Raw genomic sequence first — 19228 nt, 5'->3', positions numbered from 1 at the left:
AGACACAGATGGCTCAGAGGCTTTCTTCTTGATTGGTCAGTAATAAGAAACATCTGCCTGATGGGTCTTTTAGATATTCAGGCATCCAATCAGGCAAGTAAAGATCAAGAAAAAAAAGCCTAAATCAGATGTTCAGATTGATTTGCACTAAATCTAATCTAATTGTTTACATTTAATCTGATTTAATTTGAATTTGATCCATATATGCAGATTTGATTTGTACTTGTACTTGACTTAACACATTTATATATGACGATACAAGTAATAGAACTAGGGTCCATATCCTATTTCAGCACTCAGCAATGTTTTGAAAAATATCTTTTTCATAACTACCTGGTAAAATGAAAATTCATGCTAACCAGCAGTAGCTCATGAAGAGATTTAGTTTTCAAGACGTACAGGCTGTGATTGGGCATCCAAGAAGGTGGGATTATGGCTCCTTTTAATGTTAATAAATGCAGATTGTCTCACGGTGCTCCTTCTTCTTCCTCTTTGATACTTTTTAGAGTTTACATGCTCTTATTCAATCTTATTCAATCTGATGACTCATTAATGGTTTCTTTCCCCCCAAGCCACTTAACAGATCCAAGCTTCCTCTCTTATTCCTTTCCTTCTTCAGGCATACCTCTTGTTTGCAGGCCACCTGTTAACCTCCGTGTCCTCCCCACTTCTTACTTTCTGATTTCCCTCCTTCTACAGGAGTCCACTAAGTTTCTTTTCCAGCGTTGAGCCCTACTGGGAAGGGCTGGACGCAAGGTACAAGCCACGACCTTCCAGTCTTCAGTGAGTGTGCCAGCCATTGTCCCCCTGATCTTTCACTTTGTATATGCCCCCTTTGCACTTTGGTTCAGCTCCTCAAACTCCTGTTTGCATGTTTCTGGCCAAATGGCCAAATGTCGCAGCCAGGCAACAACAATACTGGTCGTGGTCTTTCATTTGTAAATGGCGAAGGGTCTTAATCAGCCTTCTTGACTTCTTGTTCACGTGTTCATGAGTAAACCCCTATCATTATTTCACCCAGTGGTTGATACTCTGTATGCACTGGCAGTGTTTTAATAGATTGGGAAACACACATATTTTCTCTTTTACTGAGCGCTGAAGCAGACTTTAAACCACTCCGATCTTGATGCTAAGCTAACAGGTCTTTTTTGCTAAGATGTAGATGTCTAAACATGCTTTAGATGTACTTAAGTGAAAGTGGTATCCATTTTCTTTTGTTCTGAGACCGTTTTAGTGACCTAAATATAGCATTAACTGTATGGTAGAGGTGAGAGATTTATTGAAACATCGCGTCAGGGACATCTTATGAAGTGCAAATGAGGATAGAATTGTTGTGCATTGCTAAATTTATAATTATTGGTAGTACTTTACGGACTCCTTTCAAGACAAATTAAATCATTCTTGAGATGTGCAGTCAGTCATAGTCATGCACAACGTCAATTCCAGAAAAACTGACACGCTGTGTAAAATGTTAATGCTAACAGAATGCAATGAAATGAAATCTCATAAGTACTCTATTTGCAATGATTCTTTTGAACACTGACTAAACACCCTAAGATTGCAAATGAATGAAGCATTAGGAAATACTTGTGATTGGTCTGTCTGCAGACTGTAAGAAATGAGCATAAGTGAAATGACAAGAAATGGGTGGGAGCTGAAAATTTTTAGAAATGACAGAATAATTGAGACGGAACATATTTTAGCCTCAGCCATGACTGTTTTCCCGTCCTAACTAAGTCGTTTTGATTTTTTAATCTAATCCAGTGAGGCATTGCCTAAACCCAACAAGAAAATAACTAAAGTGTTACAGTAAATTGTTCCCATGTTATTAAGTTAACATAAATCAGAAGGGGGAAAAAAACAGTTGTCGTGTGATTAAAAGTGCTTCGTTTACCTGTGCCAGTTTTTCTAATATTGTGCAAAAAGTCATATGATTCTTTTTAAGTATCAGTATCGGGAGTCTTTTTAAGGCGTTTCCTCATTGGCTTCTCTTTAGAGGCATCATTTCCATTATTTATACAGTCATATGTTTCAACTTTGTGTGGGTAGCTTTCCTTCAGGGAAATAGTCCACAGGTTAATCCACCTTTGCATTTGGCTGCTGAATGTCCAGAAAGTCTCACACAAACCAGTGCTTCAGGCAAATATTACTGGCTGTTCGGTCAGTCTGGCTAGATAAGATCAGGGATGCATTTGGCAATGTGAACATCACAGGCAGCTACATTATTTGCTTACTTTCAGTTAGACTGCAAAGTCTGAAAACAAACATTTAGAATATCTGATGTAAAAATCGGATATTTTGGAAAGCTGCAATAGTCACTCTGAATCTCTTCAGGAGATGGTGATGTAATGTAAAATGGATCGATGTAAAATTAATTTGACCCTTAAAGTAGGCTGTAGCCACAAACTGTAAGATTATATATGCCAGGTTAAAACGAGGAGTGGTACCAGTTGTGTGTTTCCCAGAATTTAACTATTCTTTTAACATGCCTCTCTCATGCCAAATGCTGTCACACTCACACTGTCTCTGCAACTCTGCCTGGCAGTTTTGTTTCTTTAATTGAAAGTGATTTCACATTTCTTACTTGTAGCAATTGCAACATCTGTGCCAATTGCTGCTTATGGCAGTTTAAAAGCTTATAGAAAACACAAGATTTTATGTAACCATGTGATAATAGAGATATTTCTACAGCATGAATAATTATCATTGCGCCTTTACTCAGTAAATAAGGCAGTAATTGCTGTTTTGCCTAACTTTGCATTTTGTCCAAATACAGTGGAACTGACTCAGCATTATTTATTCCTTTTGCTGGTGGTAACATCATCCTAAAACGTCATAAAACGCTTTATTTGGTTTCATAAATTAATCCCTATTGTCTAAACAAAATGATTAAGCTGATGTGTACCTTATTACTCTAATCAATGTGACTGATGGCCCAGTCTACACGAAACAAATGATTCATATTACATAACCTTTCTGTGGCTTCGCACAGCTGATGTATTTTTTTTCAAATGCCTACTAAGCGTTCCATTTATAAGAAAGTCATTACGAGCACAAGCCTTGGTGATTCAGAGAACAACAGGCTGTGTGTGTCTTTATTTGTTGCTAAATAAATGTTACCCTGTTTTAAAAGCAAATTGTGGTTTCATTTCCTTCTTCTCATAAATCCACATTTTATAATATTTCCAACAAAAATGGGAGTTACATGTTATGTACTATATACACAGTACTATAGATTGTATAACTGAAATGGTAAAGGCCTTGGTCTGGCCAGGATGTATACGTCATGCAGATGGAAAGTCAACAAGAAGAATTGTACATCTTAAAATTGACTACAGGAATAAGGCTCAAATAGCTTTCATGATTGATCTGACCTTTAATCTGGTTTCGACAGATTTTGATACTCCAGTCTGTGTTATACCAAGCTAAGTCTGGGAATATTCTTTCTTTTCTGAAGGTAATTTCTCCACAAATCACTCACACTTATCTGTCATACTACTGAGCGTTACCTGCTGCTAATGAAAGCTTTTTCTACCCTGTTAACACATGTTTGCTTTAATTTAGGGAAAAAAAACAGATCTTTCATCCAGTGATATTCTCATGGACTCTCATGTATTAGCATTTTGGCCACAAAGCAAGTTGTTTATTCTTAGCTTGACTCCAAAACTGATCCCACACAGATTCATTTATTTGCCAGCCATCCCTACATTTTTAACTGGTATAGCAACTAAGAGAGGCATCCTCACGATCTCGCACTGAAATGGGTGTCTCTTGAGCAGGTTTTGTATGTATTGTCAAACAAGCTAGGAGATCTGCTCTCTATGAACTTGAGTTTAAATGTCCACATCCAACAACTTATGTACCCCTGCCAATATGTCTATTGTAAGGGAGCTTCTGAAATAGGGCTGACGGTCCTGCCTTGTTCATCTAATATACATATGAAGACCCATAAGGACTGTTAACTCATCTTAACCCATTTTGTTGCTTCTGATTGTAAATTATGGGAATTATATGTGAGCTCCTTCAATTTATTTCCAAAAATAAGGCTGATTCCGAGTGTCTAATAGGGTGTATTACAGTTTGTCATCTCTCTCTGTCTGTCTCAGCTCCTCTCACTGCTCCTCCCACATAATGTGACATTTGTTACCAGCTGGTAACTGTTGAATCAGAATCCAATTTTTGGCTTGTTCATTATCAATCAAATTTAATCAAACTATAAACTCTCCTGATGCATCAGATTAGCCTTAATTTTTAAGATCTGTTTTATTATACTTGATTATTTAATTTAAAATCAAATTGTGCTAATACAGTGCCATACTTCAAATTTCACCAAACTAGAGTAGAAGTACTTCAGCCTGCTGCCACTGCCACGTGGGTGCTATGATGAAAAACTGCTTCATGTAAGAGCAATCAAGGCAGGTTGCTCAATGCGCGTATTTATGAGCCAGTTTGTTGTTGTTGTCAGTTTTTTCCTATGTCTCTTTTAATGGAGTTGTGCATGTAATTAACTGTGTCATACACCTTTCTTTTGTGCACTACCCTGACATTTTGAGAAACAGTTGTCTTGTGTCACCAAACGTTTGCATTTACAGTCCATTCGATGTCTCTTTTCAATTAAACTGTCTCAAGTTTCCCAATCGGTGGCATAACAATAATGCAAATAATGGTTTTTTTGTCCTCAGGCACAATGGCATATCAAATAATGTTTTGAATCAATGGGAAATAAAAGGTTTCTTAATTTCCTGTGAGTAATTGTACAGACTGAATATAAACATGCAACATATTTTTCAGGGCACTTTTGATTTCTCATCATTAATTTTCAGGTTGGTGTTTTGAAATTGAACTTACAATCCTAAATCTCATATCAAGACCAGCATCTTTAACGCCATCAATCTCTCCTGTGTTTCAGTTGTTTTCAGCACCATCAGTGGAACTTTGCTGTGCACAAAGTACTGACTCTTTTAAGTTTTTATCATTCACTTCTTCTATTTTCTTTTACATAGGTCATCTTCAGGAAAGTTGAGCCCAGAGAGCATTCGTTCAAAGGCATCCCCATCAGAATCATCTGAAGATAGTCACAACCAGCGTGGGAGAAAACCACCCCCAAGTCCAGGAAAGAAGGAGGAATTGTCTTTATACAAAAAGACCAAAAGAGCAATAACAAGCAAGAAGTACATCTCCAAGCATGAAGCGGAAGCAACAACACCTATTGAACTCATCAGTCGAGGCCCAGATGGAAGATTTGTCATAGATCCCACCGATATAGAAATGTCTGTCAAACCCCGGCGAATCGAGGGATTCCCTTTTGTGGAGGAATCAGACCTCTATCCAGAATTCCGGCAGTCAGATGAAGAGAATGATGATCCCAGGCCTCTTCCGCCGGTTATGGCCCCCCTTCGGCCTCACCAGATTTCCCCCATCTCCAGTCAGGAATCCTACCTGCAGCCTCCAGCATACAGTCCTCGTTTCCACAGGCCCTTCGAAGGTATGACCATCATGGAGAGCAGTCGGCTCCAGGCCTCTGGGCAGATCCGAGGCGCTCTCCACCACAGGGCTTTCTATGGCTATTTAGGACACCCTGGAGATCATGATCCCCCACCTCCTTTCTACCTGCCTGATTCCAGCCCACTCAGTTCTGTCATGTCCTCCCCACCATACCTTGGTGAGGGTCCTTTTGCGCACCCAATGATTCCTGAAGAAATGGGAGAGGGTGATTTTCCACAGTATGCTGTCTCCAGTTTTCCACTTCCTCTGACACTCACCCCTTCCTCTCATTCACCAGAGATTTGGCAGGGACTGGATTTCACCTTTTCAAGTCTGGAGGGGCCTCAGTTCATTTTTCCACCACACCACCCTTTGCATCTCCGCCACGACCCTCCTTATCCTCCTCCACCTCATGTTCTTCCCCTCAGTGCTTTCCAGCCCTCTCCCCTTCCAATGCCTACCTACCCAACTGTCCTGCCACTGGAGGCTCCAAAGAGCCACTCAAGCAAGTCTCCCAGCAAGGCCAAGCCTCATGGCTCTCCAGCCAGGCATTTAGCTATGCAAGAGGCACACTTAGGGCAACTAAGACACACAGGCCACAGTACTGGTGTGCCGGTTTTGCCTTACCCCGATCCAATGGCCCATGTAGTCCCTAGCACATTCAGCAGCCTGGATACACGATGGTTTGAAACAACCCCTCGGTTTAGTCCTAGGCAGACTCGTAGGCTGGATCCTGGCATGCATCAAGTGGTTCTCCAGCCCTCCCGACTCTCTCCCCTTACCCAAAGCCCACTTGGCTCTCATGAGGGTTCCCCAGAGATTGTAGTACGCCCCAGGCCACGTCCTAGCATAGTCCAACCTCCCATACCCCCAGAGATGTCTGAGATTAGCCTCCTCCCTCCCTCCACAGCCAGCTTTTCAAGGAGATCATCCCCATCCTCCTCACCTGCTCAAGGCCATGGTAGCAGGAGAGCAAGCCCCAGCTACCGTTCCCACATGGCTTTTGCCACCTCTGCAACCAGCTACCCAGCTTCCCAGTCCCCATCACCTCCCATGGAAAGCAGCAACTTATTTGGGCAGATGCCATCTCAGAGGAGGACTGAGGAGGAGATCCTTCCATCTGAGCCCTCTCCACCCCAGTTGTCAGCTTCAGGGTAGGTCTGTTAGGCATGCAGAGAGGGATGCCATTTGTGTCATCTGCCCCAACCCATAATGCTTTGATGTGTAAAGTTGCTCTGACATTTTGGTTATCAAAGTGCTGTCTAATATCCATCAGTTTTAAAAATCATCTCTGTGGCTTATTAGTGAAATAGTTTTGTTGACGCCTTCATGAAACATGAAAACTAAGTGTTTAAAGCAAACTCATCCTGTTGATAATTTTAGCTCTAGAATTTGTCAAAGAAGTTTCAGTTTAGTCAGCGCTGCTTTTCATGTCAGACATAAAGTTGGAAGTATTGACCAACTGAATCTGTGAAGCATTGTTCCAAGTTGGTCACATGGAAAAATGCGTTTTTTTCCTGTGAAAGCACCAAAAAAGTACAAATTACCCTCAACAAATAATAAGTTGGATTGGTAAACACAAATGCTCACAGATTTCATGTCAGACCTTTAAGGGCTATAGTCCATCCAGATGAAAAACACCATGGCCAGAACAGTGTGTAATTTGTTTGACACAAGCCCCTAAAAGCCTGGGAATTTGCAGTCATCACAAAGGATCCCTGTTTTTCCATCTGTATCATGCGTTACCCTGCTTTTACTTAACAGGAGGAATGCCATAATATTCATCCAGCTGATTCCCCAGACAAAACACCCATTGTTATGTCTAGTTCCAAGTCTTTGAAAGTGCCTTTATCATGCAGAAGGATGCTTTAAGAAGAGTTCATCTTGGCAGGCCCTGCGGCCCATCCTCAGCCTTAGTAACTTGATTGCATGACCAATTCTCCTTACCTTCCAACTTCTCAGATTTTTTCCTTCCCAACATCCTTTTCCCTTTCTGTAACCCTCATCTTCCCACATCTTTAAATACCACCAGGTCACCCTCAGGTCTGACTACCAAGGAAAGGTTTTTGGGCAAAGTGTGTCACAGGGCCTGTCCGCTTCTCATGTACTGCAATGTCTCCATCATTATGAATTAGGGGCAGTGTGGTGGTTCTTAATGACTCCTGGAGTCTTACCTGCTTTGTTTTTGATTGATCTCAGCTATCTGGGCAGCGTTGTTGTGACCAGGTCCTCTACACCGCAATAGGTAAGGGTTGGATCCATGTCTGAAAGGGGGGGGTTAGCAGGTGGGACTTTTTTTGATCACCTCGTCCTTTAAAGGGGAATACAAGACTTTGAGTCTTTCTTTAATTTGTTCCTTCCGTCAGTCAACACATGTAGTTCTTTTCAGTTTTTTCCTTTTTCCTTTTTTTTTTCAAAGTGACTATGCATTTTAAGTTCTGCAGTCTTAAGTACATTATGCATTCTGACTGATATGCATATGCCATCTGTTAGCTAATAGATCAGGTCAAAAAATATCACCAACATGACTTCATGCTTGAGTTGTTTGCTAATTGACTACAATCTCATGCAGCTTTTTAATCCGACGTACCTCAAGTTTAAACTTAAAACAGTAATCTTATCAGCCTCAAATCAGCCTTTTTAAAGGTAAACATTTATTCATGCATCAGCCATTTGGTTTTACTTTAGGAAAGATTAATCCAGGAAATGTCAACCATGGGTATTCAAAGCATTCCAGGGTAATTTTGAGACAAAACACATCCTTGCATGGTCAAACATGACCATGAAACATTGTTTTTAGTTTTGACAGATATTTGATTAACAGGAATTTGCACAAAATGAACAGTCCATGAACTTCTCCACTTTGTGTGCTCTGTGACAGTACCCTGTGACAAATCAGTGCACGTAACACCCATTTAGGTATTAGTATGCTGTAATTCTGTTTGCTATAATAGTTAAGTTTACCTTTAATAATATGAGGCACTCTTCAGCAAACAACAATATCACAAATACTATCTTCATATATTATCATGGACAAAACCTGCTTTATCTGCTCCACTCCAATGTCGGTTCAAGGCATCCATTTTTCTTGCCTCTGGTGTATTTCAATAGGTCTGCCTGTCCCCACAGCACCAGCTCAATCCCACCAAGTTTAAGGATGACCTGCCAGCCTCTCAATTTGCCTTTACTTCCTCGGGTAGCTGCTTTAGAAATATCCGGATTGTGTCCTCACCCTCGCCTTCAGATCTAAGCCAAGTGCCAAGTGAAAGGGCTGTTATGAGTCCCCAGGGTGCACTGATTTTCACCATACAAAGTGAGATCCAAATGCACAACTAACTGCTGATCTCTTGACTGTTTCTTTGCTACCAAATGCATGGTAAAAATGCACAGCAACCAAACACAAATAATTGCATGTAAAGGATACGGTTAATATGTACCTCATTCTCTCTTTTCTCCTTTGCCCAGTGGTCTGTCTTTTTTCCCATTTGGCTCTCTTCATCAGGATGGAATCAGTCACTGTTTGATTCTGTCCAGTTTCTTACTGTAAGTGCAGGAGCTGCTCAAAGTGCTGCCCTTGCTGAAGCCTTGCTGGCAACTTCCCTTGCTTGTCTTCCCAACATCAAAACTGAACTGAATGCAGTTAGTCAAGGCTTTTCATTAAGTCCACTTAGACATTGCTATTAATTATAAGGGAATTATTTGTGTCTGATATATGCACCAGGTCAGACACAAACACACAATCAAAGAACATGAAAGGTACAAACACATCATCCCTTCTTTGATGGACTTAGCTATGACATCGTGTTTTATGTGCAGACTGTACCATAACAATACCTGCTGAATTATTGTATGCTGGGAATGTGAAGAGAAGCAGAGATTACAAGTGTCACAATAATGTAAAGTAGATTTTATGAGTATTGACTGCCCTGTTTACTACAGTGTATGTTAATATGTTCACTGGTTTGCTGCTCACCCGCAAGCTACTATTCCTCAGCTATGTCTTTCAATGCTGCGTCCTTCTTGGCGTGGTCATGGAATAAGCAGGATACATCATACAGATAAGGCTTCTGCTGCCACAACACTCCCCCAGATTTGCTTATTAGTCTAATTCCACAAGTTAGATTCCACTTGTTTGGCTGCACTGTTCAGGTTTGTTTTGATTTTAGTCAATGGAGCCTGTGTTGCATTGATGAGTACGTCATTCCATGTTATATTCCTATTGTTTGGTTAGTAGACTTAAGGCATAGCAGAAGTCAGACTGCAGGATGGAGGATCACCCGAAATATATTAGACTGTCCGGAATCAGTCCCTGGCTATCTTTGATCGCAAGACTGTTGCAACAGCTGTCATTGAAGCTAGCTCATATTGTTCTACTGTTTACAGTCTTGATTGAAGATATCCTAACAATTATTTCATGTTGGTTGTCTTTCATCTGGGACAGCAGAAAATGCCAGTGTATATTGGCCTTAAGTCTGAACATGTGTATGGTGCGGGTTGTAAGGATCAGCCTCATCAGCACTTTCACTTCTTGCCAGAGGTGGCAAAAACTGCTATTAAAGAACGATGGGTCATTGCCTTTACGTTCTTTACCACTAAATAACAAATACAGAAGTATATCGGTTGGCCACACACATATAGTCACGTGAAAATTTAAGTACACCCTCTCGGGACATCATAAAGCACATCGGGTCCTTCTTGAAATTATGTAAGTACAACCTCAGAAGTACAACAACGCACGAAACATTATACCATATCATTGTTTGTTTAAGTAAAACTAAACTGAAATGCAGAAGCTCTGAGTGAAAACCTAAGTACACCATATTATTGAATTTTCTAATCATTTTCTTTATGACACTGTCAGTCTCACATCGCTGTTTCAATCAGGTTGAGGTCTGGGCTTTTTACCATTGCAACACCTTGATTTCTTTCTCTTTTTCTTACATTCTGTTGAGTTTGGGATCATTGTCCTGCTGATGACCCAGGATAGACTGACAACTGTCTTTCTCGCTGTAGAAGACTATATTGGAAATGGCCTTATAACCCTTCCCAGATTGATAGGCAGCAACAATTGTATCTCTAAGATCACTGCTGATATCTTTCTTCCTTGGCGTTGTGTTAACACACTCCTGAAGTCTCCAGACCGACAAAGCAGTGAGGTGATTAGCAGCACCAGGCTGCTGCTTTACCCTCTTAATGGATGCAAAAAATGGTGTACTTAGTTTTTTATACACTGCTTCTTTATGTTTCCTTTGTTTTAAGATAAATGAATGATGACATGTGTAATATGTAATTTAATGTTGTTCATCTGAGGTCTCACTTACCTCATTTTAAGTCCAGGTAAGGACCAGATTTCTATTTCCTTTTTATCCTTTCCTAATATATAAAACCCAAGTGATAAAAGAGGTTTTATATTATTTTTCATATGAATATCATACTATCAAAGAACAACAACCAGATGATATGAACAATAAAAATCTAATCCCCCATCTTCAGCGTGTGAGTCACCAGTTTGGTTCAGTGTCTTTTGCACTATATAGAATATATCAAGGTGTGGCATTCAGTGGATTTATGAAAGCATTGATGATCAACATTTTTTCCTCATACACACTCTTTACTATTGGAATCATCCAAAAATGCTCTTAGCATTCTCCTCAAGCGTGACACATTATGCCATTTATATTTGACAGATGCTTATTTAACCAATTGAAAATATTTTGAACTCCATGAAATATTTTGTAAGATTGGCATTGCAATGTCACCTTAAGCTGTGTGTCCACTTGGAGCCGCTGTCCACAGCTCCCTTCTTTTGCATTAGCCGTTCAGCAGATAGAGTGTTGCGTGTACCTGGCAGTGATGAAATTTCAGTATGTTTGAAGTTCTCAGCTCACTGGTTTCAAGAGGTTCGAAAACATTCCAGCAGTAGCAGGAGCCTTTACCAACCCTTCCCACAAGCATCTCTTTAGCCCAATAAAACTAATTCCCGGTGGACACATGGCCTCAATAGCCTGCAGAAAGCATCTGTACAGAGCACGAATCAGTCCATCTGCTATAAGTATACATTAGCACTTGTGAGTTTGGACAGCAGAACAGATGTCACTGCCATGTGAAATAAGTGTCCTGCCACCGCATCTCTCCTACTTGTTTTATTCTAAGGAACAAATATTTTTGCAGAAATGGGCACACAAGGGGGTTGATGACCCTATACACTGAAGTGCCCAGTGAAGTACTTTGAATGTATTCCCCTTTAAAGTCGTGTTCCATGTGCAAACTGCCATGCATGCCATCGCTAAATATTGCTCTTCCGTTTCAAAAACAAAACAATTATATGGAAAAATTATTGTTACATTTGTTGTCCTGGTGCTTCGCTTTTCTTTGGCTTATTTTTCATTATGTGACTGTTCCCGAGTAGTCATTTTCCCCTCCCGCCATCTCTCCCCCTGTCAGCATGGTGAAGCCCATTGTAGACAGTATCCATGTCTATGAACACATATTGATGATGCTTTGTCGCTCAGCTGTGATTCTCCCCCCTCTACTAACGACATTCGGTTTCTCTCTGCAGCTACGGTGGGAAGATGGCCTCTTTGTAATGCTAATTGTTTTCTGTGCCGCGAGAGAACCAAGTGTGTGTTTGTGGCAGAAATATGTGGGCTGCCAAGTTACATGTGCCTCCATAAACAGGAGGGAGTTCATGAGAAGCTGCGAAATATAGATACTCCTCACCAAGGAAACATTTGCATCTGTTATTTTCAGAGTGGGATTGCTTAATTTATACAGTAACTATCAAATCTGCTAAATTAATGAATTGGAAAGCTTTTAATACATTGTGTTTTGTTATAATATTCATAATTACTGGAGAGTTTTCCTCTGAAACCAACAGTGCAAGTCTTTTTACATGTTGTATCCTCTCAAGAACTTTGCTCACTTATCTAATCTGCACCGTGAGGTAAATTGATGGTTTCAGGAGTTGTGAAGTAGTTTGCTTTTCTTTGGATGTAGATCATTTGGATCAATTTGAGCAGTAAATTAGTAGATGTCCTTGAAGGGCAAAGAAATTTCAAGGTGCACAAATTTAAATGCTATTTGGATTTCACTTTTGTGAAAACAATTCGTATTTCACCTGAAAATAGCCGTGTTAATCCAGATCATATACATGATTATGGTATTAGTAAAGTAGTCGTTTTGTTCTTTAAACCTTTGAAAAGAGACCCCTTTGTTGGATTTCGGACTACAGCTGTTTTGGTGACTCACATTGATCCTTTGGCAATGTGTTGCACCTCTTGCTTAGCACGAGCAGTGCTGTTTTGGGATTGTGTGGGTTTCCGTGCGCTCCGCAGTGCACAATCACAGTGCGCTGATCATGTTTGGCCTGGAGTTACCCGTTTTTCCCTCTCTCTCTCCTCTTTATCCAGAAAACGTCGAGGTGCGCCTAGTGCCCATTCGGGGTCTGAGAGGATTGATGCATTGAGATACCAACGTATTAAAAAGGCCAAGAAGATGACTATGAACAACAATAACTCCAAGACCAGAAAGAAAGCAGGTAACCACCTCGTTTCTCTCTGTGCTTAGCTTTTAATCGTTTAAATCTTCAGCATCATGATGACCATGGGATTATTACTTTGTTTGTTTAAAATATTTTTTTCCTATGTAAAAAAAAGTTGCAACTGCTCTATATTGGTTAACTGGGAAGTTTAAAAAATGAAGTTAGTTATTCAGTTTTAATAAGGTAAGACCAAAGTGAGAGATGTATCCATATCCTTGGCACAAAGTCAAACATGTCTTCAGTGGATTTGGGAACATGCTGAGGCTATACCTAGTCTTGGAGTCTGTTCACGGTATTCATGGACAGAATGTTGTCTCTGCTATTTTTGGTTGACGTGTCTCTGCTGGCTTCATCTCTGCTGGGCTGGCTCGCAGCTCAGTGTAAAGTGGTGGGGATGAGAGTCAGCAGCTCCAAGTTTGAAACCATGATTCTCTACCAGAAAATGGTGGATTACTTCCTCCGGCTGGGGACGTAAGTTTCTGTTTCTCGAGATTTTGATCACAGAATTTGGAGGGGAAAATAAAGCGATGCACAAGCAGATTGTAACAGTTTTTGCATAGTGGAAAACTCTGGCTTTCCCCGTGGCTCCAGCCATTTTAGATTTGGGCAGTTACCAAAAGGAATCAGGAAGTGGATACAAGTTGAGTTTCCTTGGTGGGTGGTTGGGCTCAGACATCTGAGGGGATGGGTTAGGAGATTCTATGGTATGAGGGGAAAAAATACAGGGTACAGTATTGCTGTTGGTGTTCATCTCTGTTTAAACTTGACATTTTAGGGACTGCTCATGTTTGCCTCCAATTGTCTTTTGACAAGAACACCTAATTTGGTTCTTATCTGTAAAATCTTAAAAACAGCAAGTTGTGGTTTAATGGGGTGTCATGCACTCGAACTACTTCTTTGCCAGCACAAATACTTCCTGACCATTCTCATTGCCATAAGGTTGCTTGGCAACAAATTCAGACTAAAAGGATTTCTAAATTTAAGGCACCTTCTATATCCTGGTATCAATGTGTGATCAGTATCTTGAATGATTGTCCTGATAATAACATCCAATCAGTGGCTCTGCATTTTCACCTTGTATTAAGATACAGTTCAATTTAGCCAGTTGAGTCTTTTTTGACATGGAAAGTTCCAAATTTATTCAATAAATACCATAAATGGATGTCATTTACAGTATGTCCATGTAACTTTCTTGCAAAGTAAGACTTGCTTGCTACTGCCACTGTTGTTTTTGTTGTTTGCCTAATCCAGCTTGTGTTCATGATGCACAGACTGTATGAACACAATCTGTGGCTTGGCAGCATATCAGCACAAACACCTCATACCAGCTGTCAAACACAGTGGTGATTTGCACTTGTTTTGCATCCATAAGACCTGGACACCTTGCAGTCATTGAGTCCACCATGAACTCCTCTGTATACCAAAGTATTCTAGACTCATATGTGAGGCCATCTGTCTGACAGCTAAAGCTTGGCTGAAACTGGGTCAACAGGACAATGATCCCAAACACGGCAGCAGCTCTACAACAGAATGTCTGAAAAAGAAAATAATCAAGGTGTTTCAGTGGTCCAGTCAAAGTTCAGACTTCAACCTGTTTGAAATGCTGTGGTGGACCTTAAGAGAGCTGCACATAAACCATTGTAGTAAACCTCAATGAGCTGAAGCAACGTTGGAAAGAAGAGTGGGCCAAAATTCCTCCACAACCATGTGAGAGACTGATAATGTTATACAGAAAATAATGACTTCAGGCTATTGCTGCTAAGGTGCTTCTACATACTGTTGAATGTACTTAGTTTTTTTCACACTCTGCCTCTGCATTTTAGCTTTAGTTTTTTGTTCAATGATAAAATATGTCAGGTTTTTAATCTGTGATTACTTAACCTGGTATGGACCAAATAGAACTGAAAACAGAATATGAATACTCACATGTCAGAGGTTTCAAAACTAACAAAAGATTTTGTTTCCTTGAGTTCTCATGGCTTTGACCTATCTCCTGCTCCAGGTGTCTCCACCTCTCAGACCCAGCAGGCCTACACCTCTCAGGTACTCCAGCCCGAAGAAGCTCTCTACCTCCGCAAGAAGAAGAAACGGCCCATTCTCTATGATCCATATACTCGCTTTTCTGCTCTGCTGTACCGCCGCCCACCTCGAGAGGACCAGAAGGCCATTTTAGCTAGCATGGACAACATGGACCCAGACCATGCCACCCTCCTCTGAAAGCCCCTGAGGAAGAGGTTATGATCATGTGATTCACACCCCCAACACCTCCCCCCACTTCCACCAAACCGCAGTAGCTACTTTCCAGTTGGAAAAAAACAACACAGTTAATTGAATATCTTTGCTATTTATTATCTACATATGGAGGTAGCACTCTGTTTTAATTTACTAGAAATTCAGATTTGCTATATTCTATGGCTACATCATTGGACAGTTCGATTTGCATTAGTAAGCAGTCTACTGTTTTCATATGATAACCTTGATTACCACAAATATACTAAAGAAAGACTTAGAAATCAGAGACCAAACTATTTTTACTGGTAAAAGAATAAAACAAAGGACTTGTCTCACCTTGATTTTAATAGAAAGAATTGCAATGGCATATCGGAATGACGTCCCAGATTGAAGTTGTGGTTTGGATGAATTGCACAGCTACTGATTGGGATGCCCAAAGGCACAAGCATGTTCTGTATATTCTTTAGTAAAGTAGTATTCCCTTTTAAAAATCAGTTTCTACTTTCAGCGATTCCAATCAAAACGATAGCTGCCAGAATATCCCAAAGTTTTACTCCAGTGCAAAATCCCCCCCCCCCCAAAAAAACACAGTTTCACTAAAGAAACAGGACTTGATTACCAGGCCCTGTTTTCTTTTCAAAACCCCAGTGTATGCATCCTCCATTGGAGAATATTCTGTAGGCTTACGCCATGTTTCTTGTGCTGAGCCATCTCTGTCCCACCCTAAATCTGCTTCCTCACCCAGAATAAAATCCCCCTGGGTCTCCGTTTACAGCACCTTCCACTGGATCCTCTCCATCTCTTATCTGCCCAGTAACTCGCCTCACAAATATGGGTGTTCTTACTTCCTACCAAGTATACCTCAGAGCACAGGACACGAGACCACACAACCACCAGGATCAGCCAGCTGAACAATTTATCCTTTTTTCTTTTCTGTAGTGATTGCTATTGCATTTCTCCAGGCATGTTCAAATCCTGTCACTCTTCTGTGTTTTCAAAAATATCCACGCCTTGCTCTTTTAGTTAATCTGCCATGCAGAATTAAGTTCTGTTGCAAGAGGAAGTTAATCTTTTCTCATATGTTCATCTTTCCTGCGCCGTGGTTCATGATCTGGACAGCGATGTTTTTCAAGCAATGTCTGAGAAAACAGTAACAACCTTTAACAACTACTTTACGCCACAAAATTTTAACCTCAGTACTTCTGCATGCACTCAGAAACTGGTAAATCGGATGCAAAAAATATTGCATTTCTCACTGTCAGGATTGAATAAGTTGATTTGAATTCATGTTATTGCTCCAATGACCAGCGCTTCAGCTTTAACTGCTTCTCACATCTGAGAAGGATTTGCACTGGAGCAAAATCTTGTCCATTTCCTTTCAAATCCTTCTCTTTTTCTTCTACTTTAGGTAGTGTAGAGGGCTCCAAATCCTATTCGGAAACTCATGCCAAAAATGATTCAATTGATAAACAGTTCATAGTGGAGGATAGGATTTTGTGCCATAGCATATTACAGTGATTTTCTCATACATATTAGAGCACATCAAAAAGCTCTTTTGTTTTGTTTGGCCTTAATCTGCTTAACTTGTGTTAAATGTCTTATTTATGTTAGACTTTTTTTTATTTTTCTATTCTTTTGTCTTTGTGTGTGTGTGAGTGCCTGCCTCTTTTGGCTGGTTTCTGTTTGTGTCCTTGTGACTTAAAATGGGAATGCTGAGCGTACAGTCATCCTCTGAGAGAACAGTATATGGCATTAAAGGCAACACAAAGTGAGCCAAACGCTTCTGGTGTATTTTCCACTGTTATAAGCAGCGGTTTTGTTCAGATGTTCATTACAGATCATTACATTTCCCACTTATTCCCTGTTGAAGTTTTTTTTATTGTTCTGTTTTCATGAGGAAAGGAAGTGCCATAACTCAACTGTATCATCCCCTGCACATCTTGCTGCTTGGTCATTGGCAGTTGTGTGTTGTGTGCTTCATCAATTCAGGCTTTTGTTACTTCTCTTTAGTTTACGTCAGGCGGTGGTCAGTTTCTTCAGAAGGCGTATTCACTTTGAAGGTGTCACACTAACATTTGTTGTGAGAAAAGCATGTTTGGAGTGGTATGAATGTCATCAGTTGCATTCTTTTAATGTATCTATTTCCGTTTTTATCGTGATTTTGAGCTGCTATTCCAACGCAATGCGGTCTTCTCAAATCAGCAACATTTCTACTGACTAAATTTGGCTGCTGGGTTAAGATGTTTCCACAATACATGCGAACAAATGGAGCATGATCAAGATTTCGCATTCGGGTTACGATTTCTCTTTAACAAAACAGGGAATACTGCTGGAATCATCCATTAGCTGATGAAAACAAAAATCAGTTGCAGAACACGAATAAAACTGTGGATTCACAGTCATGTTTAGCTTTTGTTTTAAACAAGAAACGGCCATTTCTGTCATGCAGTCAGTGCCTTTATTTAAGATGGAATTATATCTCCAATTGTGTATTTATTGTGGAAATAACTTTGAAATACAGTTTATAAAAGTTTATAAAAATGTCATGTCAATATCTGTTACTAAAGTGAAACCACAATCTTGCCACAACTTCCAAAGACAACACAAGTAATTACAGTAAGAATGAGGCAGCATCAGTTCATCAGTGATAAATCCACCTAAAAAAAAAAACTAAAAAAAACAGCAGCAACATTTTGTTGAGTGCTGTGGTGTTTGAAGGACTGGATCAAACAGGACATCGTTTTCACATTCTTTCTTCTATAAGGTCGCTAATGAAATGGTGACTGGAACCTTCAGTGATGCAGCCATCCTATCACAGGTGCTTTTGCAGTGGTGTCAAATAGAGGCTCCTCAGACAGCCTAAGGTGCTAAGCAAACCATGAGGTAATGCTGAGTGATCCTTCCATAAATGAGTACAAACGCCACTTCCATTTTCATACAGTAACTGTATTTTTGTATTTTTTTATATAAAAGCAACAGAAATGGGCTGTTGGAGTGGTGGTTGGATTCAGAATCCCACTTGAAGAGAAACAAGGAGCTCTTCTTCCATAATAGCCTCTTGTCATGGCTCTGCAGCAGTGATATTTTAAAAAAAGCTGCAGGCTAGCGGGTGCATAAGCCAAATCTGCAATTCCACTACGTCGCTGCTGAATATCATTGTTCTTGTGTCACACAATATATATTACACAGAAGAAGAAGAGTGCCACTGTTTCCTTCCAACAAAGTGTTTTGCTTTATTGAATTGATTCATGTTTGTGTTGCTGCGGGTTCTCTGGTGAGAGCTCTTTTGGGAGTTTGGTGGGTGGAGTTGCTGAGGTTGCTGTAAGCCAACACTAGAGTAATTTATAGGGCTACAGAGACAAACTCAATACATGGAAGGTAAAAATCATTTCCCAAATAGAAGTATAACAACTGTATTTCTTGAAAAAATGTAGACTGTTTTTCAAGTTTGGAGCTTTTCCTGATACCGGCCTTTCTGACAGATTCTTTTGAAATAATGGAAGCAATTTTAGATAAGTCTTAAGACTTTCCTGTCAAGATTAGATCAAGAAATAGCAGCAAACAAAAGAAAAAAAAATCGGCATTGACAATAATCACATCTTTACATGTGCACACTGTATCGGCATGTTTGATTATACGTCGCTATTATGTTGGTTTATAGCAGAAACGTTCACTTTGCCAACAAAACACTGGGCATATTGAATTTATATATTCTATTTCACAGAAACTAACATAGAAACAACCAAATATAACCCCATTTTTTATAAGAAAAAATTGGTGCAAAATGTAAATAACAAATTGATTTCAATAATTTGCAATTTAATGTCTGAACCAATATTATATTCACAAGAGAGTATAGAAAAGATATGTCACTATTTCATGAAAAGTAATTAATTCATGAAAAGTAACTCATCTTGAATTTGATGGCATCAACGCATCCATGCAGGATTGTCTCTTCCTTTACCAGCAGTC

At 40.0% G+C, this 19228-nt stretch overlaps 1 protein-coding gene across 1 annotated transcript in view; it reads left to right on the top strand.

Moving 5' to 3' along the window:
• The window catches only part of igsf9bb (immunoglobulin superfamily, member 9Bb), a 105109-nt gene extending 89287 nt beyond the window's left edge, over positions 1–15822 (top strand). Inside the window, exons 18-21 of the mRNA XM_072375286.1 lie at positions 5004–6638; positions 7684–7710; positions 12894–13021; positions 15027–15822. Coding sequence (XP_072231387.1) covers positions 5004–6638; positions 7684–7710; positions 12894–13021; positions 15027–15241 — 2005 coding nt within the window. The 3' untranslated portion in view covers positions 15242–15822. The remainder of the gene's footprint in view (positions 1–5003; positions 6639–7683; positions 7711–12893; positions 13022–15026) is intronic.
• The last annotated feature ends 3406 nt before the right edge of the window (positions 15823–19228 follow it).

Source organism: Leuresthes tenuis, unplaced genomic scaffold, assembly GCF_036924035.1.
Source record: "Leuresthes tenuis unplaced genomic scaffold, fLeuTen1.0.hap1 SCAF_21, whole genome shotgun sequence".
In the NCBI taxonomy this organism is placed as follows: domain Eukaryota; kingdom Metazoa; phylum Chordata; class Actinopteri; order Atheriniformes; family Atherinopsidae; genus Leuresthes; species Leuresthes tenuis.
Note: the sequence above shows the minus strand (reverse complement) of the source record. Positions and strands in the feature narration are given on the sequence as shown.